General features: G+C 39.3%; 1 protein-coding gene across 1 annotated transcript; it reads left to right on the top strand.

Annotated features, from left to right (window-relative positions):
* The first annotated feature begins 7,055 nt into the window (after positions 1–7,055).
* On the top strand, positions 7,056–13,993 carry LOC309713639 (G-protein coupled receptor 26-like). The gene is made up of 3 exons (XM_082545435.1): positions 7,056–8,157; positions 8,787–8,900; positions 10,950–13,993. The coding sequence occupies exons 1-3, from the start codon at positions 7,490–7,492 to the stop codon at positions 11,176–11,178; spliced, it is 1,011 nt and encodes a 336-aa protein (XP_082401561.1). The 5' UTR covers positions 7,056–7,489; the 3' UTR covers positions 11,179–13,993.
* Positions 13,994–14,472: the final 479 nt, after the last annotated feature.

Below are 14,472 nucleotides of genomic sequence, written 5' to 3'. Positions count from 1 at the left end.
ATAAATTATCTCTAAATTATCTTCTTTATCTTTTTCTTTCATTTTTCCTGTCTTGGTTATCATTGTTATTTTTGTTACATCTCAGAGTTTTTCAACATTTTGTTTTTCGACTTCAGTAATTAACAGAACCAAATGGCTCCTGGATCATTGTCATCACAGGAGTAGATTATTTGTACTTTTTATGGCTGCCTTTACTGTCAGTGAAGCAGGTTTCACCTACAGTTTGATGGTGGGATAACACCCGCACTTAAAATAACAAATCTGGCACACTGCGTTAACTGTTGCTATTAACAGCATAAATTTCATGATTTGATATCAAAGGAAGATAAATATACAGCAGAGGTATTAGATTCAGGTTTTATTTGGGTCACAAGGTTCAGCCTCTGTCTCGATGGCTCATAGGGAGAACTGATTACCTGTCAGACATGCTCTGTAATTCTTAAGCCCTGCATTAAGGTGACTGACTCTTATCAAATTGTTGGTAGTAATAGACTATCTGGGTCCACAGGAAAAAGAGGATTGCTTTCTATTTTATGTATCTGAATGAAAAACTGATTTAAATGCTGTCAAGGGGAAAGGGTTCAGATCACAGTCCAACATGGGGGAGGAATCTAATCAAGTCCAAGTGAACTGCATTATGAAAAAATACAGGCCGCTAAAGTGCACCACAATAAAAGCTCTCATGCTCCAGAAACACTAGACAAAACATATTTCTCCCATCAGTGCTCATCTAGATACTTCCAGATAAAAAAAAACAAACTCTGCATCTTGGCATCACATCCTGACACTTCGTGTTCTGCCAGAGAATTGCTAATAACGAGATCAATACACCGCAAATTGTGTTTGCTTTCTCTCTTTGATGTACCACAGGCTTCGAGGAACGGCTGACAGTGTCGCTGTGAACTCGTCTGTGAAATCAAGAGATGAAAGACGGATGTATTTGACTTGATAAATGATCTAAATTTACAAGAGTGAAAGTGTCTTTTATTCTTATTTATTCTTAAGCCTATCCAGCTGATTTAAAGCTCCCTTGGATTTTTTTTTCTTTCTCCTTTGTCAACACTGGAAAAAATACAGCTCATTCCAGCTCCGTCCTGTAAGGTTCAACAGTTTTAGATAATTATGCTATAAAACTGACACCATCCTACAAAATCTGGGCAGCAAATGTTTGCATAAAACTGTCCCGCTAAAGATAATTATTGCACTCCATTGTTTTAGAGTACAAATATCAAGCAGGAGGCTGAAAGCAATTTGTCGGCACCTATAATAAAACACTGTCAAGCTGGAATGCTTTGTGCTTGTGTCTGTAGGAGTTGGCCAGCCTTGAACACACACAGCCAGCGCCTTCCAGGATCCATAATGAAAACAAGCTTGTACTAGCGTCTGTATTAACTGTGCACTGATTATACATTTCTGGTGGTGAGATCAGAATGGGTGCTGGGTTTTCTCTGCCTTGCCATATGTGGAAAGACAAGTCTCAGATACTACAGGAGGATCGGTATGGTGAGCAGCTCAGCAGGGCATACAGATGGAGGACATGAACAAAAGCTTCTTATGAGGGAGGCTTTTTTAAATTCATATGCAGCACTCAGTATTTTCTGTGATTACATTATTCTATTATTGTGCCCACAAGCATCAGTCGCATTTAATGTAGCTGATCGAGTTGGAATTCATTTCAAGTACTTCTGGATGTTGGTGCATCAATAATAAAATTAGAATTCGATATCTTTTAAAAGTCTTTGAATGCAGTTCAGTGGAGTACAACATTTTCAGGAAACCGATGACAGGAAAAGAACTGAAAGATTGTCCAAAATTTATGTAATTATGTAGTAGAAATGCAGCTGCTGATTGGTTCATGTTTTAAAAAATGTAAGGTGTCCAGTATATAAGTGAAAAACTACCTCAATACATTTAAATAAGATCAAGAGCCTATTTAGAACTTTTACTGTACTGTGGGCCATATTGTGATACAGAGAATGGTCTCAAAGAGAGAAAATATACATTGAGCAGCAGTTCTCCAGGCAAAAATGTCTTACTGATGTCAAAGGTCAGAGGAGAAAGGCCAGACTTCTTCAAGCTCATTATGCAGAAGAGCATCTTTGAATGCTGAATATGTTGAACTTTGAAGCAGATGGACTACAGCAGCAGAAGACCACACCAGGTGCAACTTTTATCAGCTAAGAGCAAGAAACTGAAGTTTGGAAAAACATTGCCTGGGCTTATGAGTGTTTGATTTGTCACAAACAACATGAAAGCATCGAGTCTCAGTTGTTCAGGCTTGTGGGAAAACTTTCCTAGCACAGTTTGGCTCCTTAGAAAAACTCGATAATAACACAAAGAATGTCCTAAAGCTCAGATCATTTCAAGAAATTTTCTTGAACATGACTCATTAAATAGTTTCCACACTCACCAATTTCAATCCAGTAAAGCACCTTTGGGATGGATGGGCAGCAAATCTGCAGCAACTGTGTGATGCTATGTCAATATGGACCAAAGTCTCTGAGGAGTGTTTCCAGTACATTGGATAATCAATGCCATACTTGTATATTTCTATTTCTAATCAGTACTCACTTTATGGTTACTAGACAACGACTCTGGTACTCACCTGACTCTCCATACATCATCATGAAGTACAATGGGGCCAAGTTATGAAAACAAATTTACCTTTTATTGGTGTAAATGTCCTTTACCTGTGTAAATGCACTTTTTACTTTTTTATACGCCAGAATTTAGTCATTTGCAACAAATTATTATGTGGAGCTCTCGCCTACAGTATGTGTTGCACATCTCTGGGGGTTTTGGGACTCCACTTTGAGAACCAGTAATATCTGCTTCAAGGTAGTAATGCCAGTAATAGGTTTCAGAAACTCTACCAGCTTCACTCAGTAATTCTCTGCTGCTTCAGGTAACTGCTTTGTGTTTTAACATATGTACAAGCTTTATTAGATATCAGAGTGGTTGCATTGGTGATGACTAAGTCAGAAGTGACAGGAAACTGGCCTCTCTCAGCGTTATAGCTAGCTGTGTAAACACCTTCCTTTTCTCCTTACTTGCAAAGTGGCACTTCACGATGTTTATATAAAGCTTCTTGTATGAGTGAGCATCCCTACCGTCTTCACCGTGAGACCTTTATGAGCCATAAGGCTGCTGTTCTACAGCTTGCATGTACTCTTCTGAGTTACATAACTCAAGTCTTACTTTTACAAGTTTTCCAGTTGTCATATTTGCAGCACAACTTCTTCTCGGCTCAGAAATCCTGCATTATTTTTCTTGGGAAGGTTGGAAATATAAGTGACATGTCTATATTCACATGAGTCAGGAAAACCAAGAAGCTAAAGCACAGCCTATATCAACTGTGGGTTTTAAATATATACCAGCCTGCCAATCAGAGGGAAGTCAAGGGTGGAATTGGAACTGGCAGCAAATTCAAATTCACACTGTCACAGCATAAAGGAGGAGTGCCGCAGGCTCTCTCTCAACCTACTGTCTCTCACAGTCAAGTCCTGCACTTGTTAAATCTTTTGACAAGAGGTATTATCTTCAAAGTGAAGATCTGCAGACTTGAGATTTTTTCTCAGCCACAGTAAACCCGAAGGATTCCCTTACAAAACAGAGATTTTAAGTAATAAAACCCCTAAGTTACACACTATGGGGCACTGTGATAGATTAGTAATTACAAAAGCTGTAATATTAAAAAAAATTAAGAACATATCAATATTCTCAATAATAATAATAATTCATATAATGCAGTGTGTGTCCCCAAACCTCCTCCTGACATTTCAGCTGACTCTAGGTGCCTTATCACTGTCTATTAAGTGTAATTGTTCCTTTTTGTGCCTTTCTGTAAAGTGATGGATATACACTCTCTCCATCTCCTGACAAAATGTTCGTGAAATTCATTTAACAGAAAAAAGGATGAATGACCTGAAGATGAATCCTATTTGTTCTTGTTCCAGTCGGTAATAGAAATAAATAATATAGTTGGTTGGTTTGGTCCAGGTCTTGTGCCACCAAGCAAAGACTCACTTACTGGGAGAAATACACTGGCTGGCCAATTTGTTAGGTACACCTGCTCACTTGCTCAAATTAGTAGCAAATTAGTGCATTTAGGTATGTAGAAAGAAATGTTATAGATGAATTTGATTGTTTAATTATCTGTAGAGATCATGATAGTGTTTATTCTTGATTGTTGTTTTTGTTCAAATGATCTTAGACTGTATCAGAAACCTTCCAGGTCTTAAAAGTGAAGTCTGTTTGGAAATGTCTTAGAGCTGCACTCTTTGCAATACTCAGCAGGGGGTAAATTCTCCTAGATGCAGCTGGATAGAAGCCTCTTATTGACGCCTGATCCATGCCTTCAGTAAAAAGTTTCCTAATGAAGCCTTAATTGCTAATTTCAAGTTTTACTTAGTAAAGCACGTATTTTATTTTGGAACTTATGGTCCCTATCAATGTCCCGAAGAATGAGTGGGGTATGTTGACAAAGAGCGTTTATACACTCAGTTAGCACTTTATTAGGGATACCGTGCTAAAACTGTTTTGAGCCTACTTTTGCCTTCAGAACTGCTTCAATTGTTTGTGGCTTTGATTCAACAGTTAGGTGCCAAGAAAATATCTCCCACACCATTACACCACAACCAGCCTTTACCTGAATAAAATGTCACTGCATAAATCAAAACACCTCATTGGGTCATGATTTTGAAATCATCTGTTGTTCAGTTTTGGTGAGTGTGAGTTGTAGCCTGTTCTTAGCTGACAGAATTGGCACATGCTATATTCTTCTGTTGCTCTAGCCAATCTGGTTCAAGGTTCAATGTGTTCATTTTATGTGAGATGGTTTTGCATTAAGATCCCAGTAGATGAACAGTTTCTCAAATACTCCACCAATACTAACAACCATGCCACACTGAAAGAGTCTTAAAACACCTTTCTTCCTCATTCTAATGCTTGACTTGAACTTGGACAGCAGGTCATCTTGACCGTATCTACATGCCTGAATACATTAAGTTGCTGCCATGTGACTGGCTGATTAAATATTTGCATTAACAAGGAGTTGAAGAAGGTGTACCCAATGAAGTGACCAGTCAATGTGTACATCTTGAAGCCCTAAACCTAAATTTTATTATTAATCAAGTTAGGGTATTAGTCAACAAAAATGAGAACTTATCCCAAAGGAAATAAGTCCAATTAAGCCCAGAAATCAAGACCCATCAATGTTTGTGTAAAGATGTGTAGATTTGGTGTTTTTGCACATGGGACTGGACCATTTTGAATGATCAGTACTTTTTGTTGCATTACACAAATATAATGTTGGTTGTGGGTAGACACAAACTTGAGACAACATATTGAATTATGTGTCATTCTTTAGCATTGTTTGATGAGTCAGTAAATGACCTCCATAATGTTAGTTTGTGTAATTCTTAATAAACCACAGTCGATAAGATTTGTGGGAACTAGGCATTATTTAATTGACACAACAGGAGCTGTGTACAGTGTTTTTATTCTGGGTAATCTCACGGGATGCCAGGAGGTATCAGAACCCATGTTTCCTTGAACCAGGCCATATTTGGATCTGTAAAGACACAGTGCTCTCTGAAAACAAGCCTTCTGTAAGGTGGTATTAAAATTAAAAGGTTTTCCTTGGCATATTTGTCTAATGTGGTGTAGTGCTGTGGAGAAATGTGAATGTTCTAAATAGTAAATCCTAATAAAAAAAATCTGCATTTTAAAGAATAGTATCCCCTTGTCTGTGGATATTATTCATCCATGTCCCTCTGTCCCTTCTAAGCCATATTTTTAGAGCACTTTCCTTAGAGACATTATTGTCTCTGGACCTGACATTTAATTATGAAAAGAATAATTAAAATGATGCATACAAAAAGCTGCACTTGTGCCTGAGATCAACTGGTGGCTCTGTGCTGATAAGTCCCTTTAAGTGACGAGATAAAAGCCGCAGAAGCAGTTGCTTGACAGTATGCAAGTGTCCGCTCCTGCAAAAGCTGATTGTCCCATCACATGTACAACATGCTGATAATGCATCCATCACAGCCAAAGCCTCATGGGGTCCAAGATGGAGCTCCATTTCTGCCTAATCATACACAGCAGCTGCCAGGGTTGTCCACCCCTGCAGCCACCTTCTCTTTGCATCAAGAACAAACACCACCCCTATACTCCACTACCTCATAGTATACGACTTTAATGAGGCTCACTTTCAACACAAATCCTCCTCTTTTCCTCCTGTTTCTGTTCACGTTTAGCCAAAGAAAGAGGACACGGTAGACTGCATTTATTACATCCTCACACTCAAATATCACGTATGTGTGTGTGCACGGTAACAATAACTCCTTCCACCCACACACTACCCCCTCCCGTCCCCCTCCCCTTCTGAAAACCACAACCACCACCTCACACACACTGCTCCAGCGCCTTCAGTGGCTCACGTGCCACAGCACACTCCGCTGAATCCCACGCTTCAGAGGAAAAATTCTCCCCACACTGAAGTCCAGAGGGGCAGCAGAGTGTGGGGGTGTTATCCAGCTTTCAGGGAAATAGAGGATTTTGCTCTTTATCAATGTGATGATGCAGACTTAATTAGTAAAGATGAAGAAGCAGTACTGCTGGCAATCGTGATTTGGAAGAATGAGATCAGAATCAGGCACGAGAACTCATGTTAATCTCTGTTTTATTAATGAGTTTGACAGGTTTAAGGATTTTAGGTGATTTGGTGAAAAGTCAGATTCGTGCCTCTTAATTGTGTACCTTATATGCTCTTTAGTGTAGTATTTATATTCTTCTTTCACCTTGATTATGCTGTCTATCTTGTATTTATTGTCAAGATAATTCCAACTCCCTTTTTACAAAAGTCCTGAAGGAGAGTTTAAAATGGAAAAAAGCCGTTTTGCGAGTTTAACATTTACAATAGTCCAAAATAATAATATTTTTTTAATTTTGAAAAAAACAAACAAACAAAACAAGCACGCTTATTTTGACCATATCTGCCATTTTCCGTTAAATGAGCTTAATAATTTCTCATTTTAGCTGTAACTAATGCTCTTTTTTTCCTCTTACTTTTACCCAGAAGAGGAGAGAGGAGAGAGATCAAGTAGCCCACACACTGTGCAATGTGTGCGGAGGGGTGATGCCTCGGGAGCGCATCACAGGACACAAAACCCCACTGCAAGACGCAGTGCCAGAAGAGAGCAGCTTTGGCAAGAGAGCTTGTTTTCTGTAGATTAGAGTGGGGAGAAAGAAGGAAGTTAGTCCGTTAAAAAACTAACAAACATAGGTTTTCTATCATGTCGGAATCCTCCTGAATATCTTTGCCGAAGAAGAAACAATGTAGTTGAAAGAAAAGGGAATCTCCACCGGTGAAGAGATCCGGGGATGCATGGACACGGTTACGGGTGATTAGTGTAATTTTGCAGCTGCAAAATAAAGACTGGATATGCGCAGAAAAACTGGAGAGAAGTGAGTTTCGGGTGTCCACAGGATGGACACTGCGGAGGTAATTCTCTCGGTGCTGGTGGTTGTGATTATTATAGTGTCGCTGCTGTCCAACGTCCTGGTGCTGATTTGCTTTTTGTATAACCCGGAGATCCGCAAGCAAGTCCCCGGTCTGTTCAACCTCAACCTCACCTTCTGCAACTTGTTGCTCACCGTCTCCAACATGCCGCTCACTTTGGTAGGACTTGTCAGTAAAGCTCAACCGGGGGGAGATGGCTTCTGCCAGATCGTGGGCTTCTTGGAGACTTTCCTGTCCACGAACTCGATGCTGAGCATGGCAGCTCTGAGCATCGACAGGTGGATCGCGGTGGTGTTCCCCCTGAGGTACCACTCCAAAATGCGCCACAAAGACGCGGCTTTTGTGCTCGCGTACACGTGGGCGCACTCCATGTCCTTCTCCACGGTGGCCGCCTGTCTCTCCTGGGTTGGATACCACCGGCTTTACGCATCCTGCACCCTGTCCAACCCCAGAGCGAGCAATCGGACACAGTTTGTCGTCTTCACCATCTTTTTCCACTGTTTCACCTTTCTTCTATCTTTCATAGTATTATGTGTCACATACCTCAAAGTACTTAAAGTAGCAAGGTTTCACTGTAAGAGGATCGACGTTATTACAATGCAAACTTTGGTGCTTCTAGTGGATATACACCCCAGGTGAGCTACTTTAAGTTATCAATCCTGCAACTATAACGTTATATGGTATAGCAATCTGGTACCTTTATATTTGTAGAGCTTGAAAAGTATTTAAAAATTAGTTAAAAGGAAGGGTTTAGCCTCTTTTATTCTCCTATCTAAAACAGCGAATCTTACATGTGAATTGAGTCCTCGCTCAAAATCTAATATAACTGAAATGTCATCTGGGGTGATTGCTTTATTCTGTCTCTGTGCAGAATAGCTCCCATGGAAATACTATACAATCTCTGAGTGTGTGTGTGTGTGTGTGGTTGAATAGCCTACTGCAGATTATAAATCCTGTTATTACTCACACAGATGACCTCTATTTCATAAAAAAAAAAAATCTCCAAAGCAATGTGTCACCATGGCATCACAGCTGTGGTGCACTCAGGTATCACACAAAACCATACAGGCACAGAGAAAATGATTAAACTGGAATTCTTAAAAGGGAGATCCCCACTTTGAGCCTTTAATTTGACCCAGTTGATTTACCTGAACTCACCCTATACTGGATCTCCCCATGCTTTACCCCTACATGACACCCACTCCCTGTTGTCTCATATTAACCCACTTTGTGGGCATCCCTCTTTATGTGTTTGTGCTTGTAGTGTCCGTCAGCGTTGTCTGGAGGAGCAGAAGAGGCGACGACAGAGAGCGACAAGGAAGATCAGCACCTTTATCGGCACCTTCATGCTCTGCTTCGCTCCCTATGTGATCACGAGGTGAGTAGTAGAGAGACTGGGTGACCAGAGGGAATCCATGCTGGACCACCATGCAGAGTATGCAACCCTTGGATACCTCCTTGCACTCCAGTCACAGATACCCATATCCCTCCCCTCCTGCTTCCTTTCTCTCTCCCCTCCGCTTCCTCCTCACACTGGCCAGAGCTGGAAGATGAGATTGGCTGACCTTGTGATAAGTAATATGCCTCTGCTCTGCTGTTGCTGCTGCTGCATTAGCACTTTTTCTCTTCGAGTTCGCGGGGTGCATATCAGTTTGTCAGGTAGAATCCACTCACATCAATCACTAAACAAAGACAGGATACCAAATAAGGCCTGTAGTGAGTGAGACACATAAGTCATCGGGTTGCTGTCATGTGAGACATTTACTTTAATACAGTCAGACCCACAAGCATTTGGACAATGAGAACCCACCACCACAACAGAATTTAAATCAAACAATCAAGATTGTTGTGATTGAAGTGCAGAATTTCAGCTTTAGATTAAGAGATTTGACAAAAGAATCTTTATGCATAGACCTGCTGCACTGTAAAGGGGTTGCTGTAAAATCTACAGCAACTACATGGCAGCTGGATGCCAGTAACTTACTGTAAATAAAACTCACAGTAGAAAAAAATTGAAGTAGACGTGATCTGAGTTAAATACAGTAGGCTTTGGCAGTAACCTGTTCTTCTATGTGGACAACAAGTGCTCCCAATTTATTGTGTTTTCAGTGGATAACAAAGCTTAGCTGCAAAAGTAGGTATGACCTCAAATTACTTTGTCATATCACCTAAGCCATAAGTTCTGGAGAATTTCCTTTCTCCTGGAAAAGCAGTTTTGCCCTCCTAACAATTTAACTGTAAATATAATTACAGTAGCCTATGTAATGTTACATTATGAGATAATATGTGCTGAAAGCTCTTGTGCTAACTGTGTATCTGTGTACGATAAACAAAGATTTTGAAAAATGGACTCTGCTTAAAATTGCTTTGGACCACTGCCTACCATTTCCCTAACGTCTTTACTTCTACATAATGGGATGAAACCTACTAGCTGCATCTTCAACCAGTTTCCAAGAGGTTCGGTTTGGGGTATTCATTTCATGTTAAATTTTCCGATTTCCCCTGATCCTCTGCTTTGTGGAGTTCTAGCTTCTTCTGTGTTAACTCGTGTGAGAAAACACCTTTGCATTTGTGTGGCGCTGTGACCAACATTCACTCGTTCTGTGGAGTGTGTGTGAACAAATGACAGGGATGGCTAGTAGCCCATGTAAGGCCTGTGGTAATACGCTGACAGAGCTCTATTTTGGATGGCCTAATCATACAGAGTGCAAGTGTAGACAATCAGCGGTTTTATACAGCTTTATGATGGTTTAATAACTTACACTTCACACAAATGTGTCTAAAAGCAAAAACAAGTTGGGAGTGCCACGAACTGCTTTGAGATGCAGACCTCACAAGACTGTAAAGCTTATTAAGAGCTGCTTTAAATTAAATATTTATATTATATTATACACTAATGAGATGGTGTTTTTTTGTTTTTTACCAGACTGGAAGAATTCACTGTCTGACATTTTCTGCTCAGTCTTCAGTCTAATGTGGTTGTCAGTTACAATCAAACTTTGTTCACAGACACTCATTACTGCTTATCTGTTTTACTCTTCTTTTGTCTTTTCTGGCTTTAAATATTGCTGACTGCAAATTAGAAATGAAATCTAATATAGCCCCACACTGTAAATCCACATTCACGACAGAAAGGCGGGGAAATCTTGTACTGTCCTTTGACAGCTACCTACTTTTTTTCTTGTGGGTAGATGAGAAAAATAACTTTATACAAATATGTGTTTAATGGGATTCCTGTATTTATAAAGAAGCAGAACATTTTCGTAAGTAACTCCCTGCTTACTATGGGGGAAAAATAGAACACTGTGTTGCAAATGTATTTCAGTTTCTGCTCAATAAGCTTAAGGCATGCATGTCTTTTCCAGCATGTTGACTTGCCTTTCTACCACGCTCTCTCTCACCACCCTCTGTTTATGCTTCCCTGCAGGATCGTGGAGTTATTTCCAGCGGTGCCTATCAACCCTCACTGGGGAATTGTCTCCAAGTGCTTAGCTTACAGCAAGGCAGCTTGCGACCCATTTGTGTACTCCCTCCTCCGACACCAGTACAAGAAGACATGCACTGACATCATCAACAAGCTGCTGAAGCGCAGCTCCTTGAACGCGTCCGGACGCCAGCACGAGAGCCAGGTGAACAGCATACCCACCGTGGAGTGACCGGCATTGCCCCGATGGGAAGGTTAACCCGACAACTGTCAGGGAAAAAAGAACCTAGTTTAGTGTCGATGAAGAAGTGGAATAAATTTTGGTAGTTCCTGTCCATGTCTGCTTGAATTTGGTCTACAAAAAAAGGAAAGAAAACAGAACAGACAAGGTCAACTCCCTGTACAGGAATACCACTGCGCTTTCATACCGAGTGCCCAGAACAGCAAATCAGTGCAGTGAACTTGCTGTGAGGACAACAAAGAGCAGCAGATTCCATGTCCACCTGGAGAGACAGATGTGCTTACCCAGGATGAATGGCCACCTAAAAGTTTTATTATTTTAGGGTAGCTTACAGTCAGATATGAGATACAGTTTATTATATACAGATTTTGCAGTGTGTCTGTTTGTTTTGACATAACTGTAATATTCATTTTATCTTACAAAAAAGGGGGGAGGGTGGGCTGTATGTCTGTTTTAGTCTGTGCAAAGTGTTTGCAGTAATTTATACATTAATTCTGTATGTAGCACTGAAGACTAGTCTAACCAAAACTTGACAAAGTAGAAGAACAAGTTCCCAAATTGTATTGTAGATGAAAACATACAGCAGACTGTGCACACTGCACAGGATGGCTCAGGTATAGCCCAGTCCGAATTAAGCAAATTCTTTGGGTATTTTTTATTTTTCAATACATTATCTGGCTGTATTAGCACCGGATGTAAATATATTTTGTTTTATGTGTACTGGCATCGTTCATGCTTTAGCACCCATTTTAAGGACTTACTGATCTGTCCAAGCAGAGTTTTAGCAGAAAGAAAAAACCTTCAAACCGACTGCCTTTGCTGTCATGACTGACATGTGGCCCTCAGGTTGTTAAGTCAAGTGAAGCATGATCAACTGTATTTGCCTGGGTTTGTACTCACAGTCACAAGTGACCCGTAGAGACTGCTCGATGCTTTTTCACACACACAGGAAGGAAAATGCACGGGACATGTCTTTTGGCAAAAAGATGAGATGATTTAATAGAGATGACAGCCACGGACACGAGAAAATAGTAGAGCAAAGCACCTCTGGATGCAGAAATAATCAGTTTGAATGGGTGAAGTAAAAAAAGAAATATCTCTGAACAGCTAAGGCCAACTAAATGTGCAATGGTAATAGTTGAGAGCACTTTTACCACATAATATTATTAAAATCAGTCTGAATTACTGAATATGCTCAAAACAAGGGATGATAATCCTAGCTAAACTAAGATAGGATTAATAACTTGGACCGCAAAACTAAATGATCCTAGTCTGTGATTCCTATTAGTCTTTTTTTTTTCTCAGATAACCAGCAGCAGGTTTTCCAACTACTTTGCCAGGAAGTCAGCGACAGGAAAGAGCTAGTAGTGATAATAGATAAGTGGGCAGCTAAGCTACTAACACAGATATTAGATATTGATACTAATGCAAGGACTAATAGAAGGACTCAATTGTATTTATAAATATAACATATTGTTGTCTTTGCTGATAAAAAGGTTTTTCTTTTAAATAATCACCTGAAAGCAGTAGAAGGCAGATGAAAATCATCCAGTGCCACTTATATTTGTAAAGCTTTGGCAAATGATGGTGGAAGGCACCAAGTAGAAATAATTATGACCTTATAAACTTTATTTAAAGGAGACGTGCAACAAACAAGTCTCTAACAACACCAGGCTACCAGTTGGACCCTAACTTTAACCCACCTGTCCCACTAACCCTAAGTTATTTCATTTTTTTTCTTGGTAAAGAGATAAAAAAAAAATAGTTTTAAGCAATTTAGAATTATTTTGTTGGTTTGGTCCATTAAATCGAAACAAAAACATCCAAAGATACTGTATTTGATTTTATAGAAGACTTTGATAGAAGACAATAGAAAACCAGTTATATTTACTTGTTTACAGTACATTTTAATTTTTTTTTGTCATGTGGAAACAAAATGCATTAAACAGTACATCTGACAGTGAGATGGGGAGTGAAAATGCAGTGCCAAAATTACTGATGATGCCCAGTGAGCTAAATATAAGCAGATGTAATTAATTTTCTAAAAGCAGAAAAGAAAACAAAAGAAGTGAAGGCTATTTATGTAGGGTGTAAGGATTCATAATTTTACAAAGGAGAAACAGTTGTCTTGACTATATCATGCATTGTACGACGCTCCAAGACAGCTGATGCCTTAAATTCTATAATATGTTAGTTTTAAGTTTTTCAGACATATAGATATCTAGAACTATATTACTGGAATCAATAATTGCCTTATTCACTTCTGTTCATCAACGTTACTCGAAATCTGCTTCCTTTTTGTTATCCTCTAATTCTGATTTCCTGAAGTTCTCACTTGCCCACATTAAATGTTTCTCATAAATGATGACTAAAACGAAACCTAAACCTAAAACATGTCGACATATTTAGATGAAAGGCAATGTGAAAAGTATTTTTGAGTCTTTTGATATATGTAAATGTAATTTATTGGGATAATTTATTGTATGTCTGAGTTTTACAGAATGTGCTGCTACAAATGCAAATGAAGTTTATCCTGTTGTGGATCGGTGGCAATGAGTGGAGTGTAATATACCTCATTTTGTTTATCAGTGACTGACCTGACTGCCTAAAGTGTTTTGTTATGTACCTCCTGATTTATAAAACCATGGCTCGATGCTGCTGCTGCTGCTAAAGATGGCTAAGATGACAAACCCACGATGTTGGCGGTGATGGGATGAATGCTTTTTCCATAATATTTTTTTTTAATGGAGATTGTAATTGTTATGTTGGTAAAAATGACAAAGATGACTGTTTTAGATTTTAACCATGATGATTAAACTGATGACAACTGTTATTGATGCAACAACAAAGAAACACTTACTCTCACACTCACACCATCGTAACACAGCTCACACTTGCACATATAACTTTAGTTCTATTTGACATAATGGATAAGATGAATCCATAAGAGGTCTTCATGAAGCTTCTCAGCCTCTCGTAATGGAGTCTTTGTGTTTTTGTTCACAGACATAAACACTAGTGCATCTTAAACAATTGAATATTGTGAAAAAGTCAAAATTTTCTGTGATTTAATTCAAAAAGGTAAAATTCACACAGTGAAATAATTCACGCCTTTTTGTTTTAATGTAGCTTTTTATGGTTTATAACTCACGACAATCAGAAACCCTGTATCTGAAATTACTAGAACATTTCATTTAGTGTTTTGAGTATATTGCTTTTCAGACAGTGTCTTATTCGCTACATGCAACCACAATCACAGGAAAGACTGCAGACTTTGCAGTTGTT

Source organism: Aulonocara stuartgranti, assembly GCF_965226115.1.
Source record: "Aulonocara stuartgranti genome assembly, chromosome: 8".
In the NCBI taxonomy this organism is placed as follows: domain Eukaryota; kingdom Metazoa; phylum Chordata; class Actinopteri; order Cichliformes; family Cichlidae; genus Aulonocara; species Aulonocara stuartgranti.
This window is presented reverse-complemented; position numbering and strand designations above follow the sequence as displayed.

Excerpts from the sequence above, each read along its gene's own strand:
- LOC309713639 (XM_082545435.1), top strand. The coding sequence starts at position 7,490 with ATGGACACTGCGGAGGTAATTCTCTCGGTGCTGGTGGTTGTGATTATT. Across the intron at positions 8,158-8,786 it reads CTAGTGGATATACACCCCAG|TGTCCGTCAGCGTTGTCTGG; the intron begins GTGAGCTACTTT and ends TTGTGCTTGTAG. Across the intron at positions 8,901-10,949 it reads GCTCCCTATGTGATCACGAG|GATCGTGGAGTTATTTCCAG; the intron begins GTGAGTAGTAGA and ends GCTTCCCTGCAG.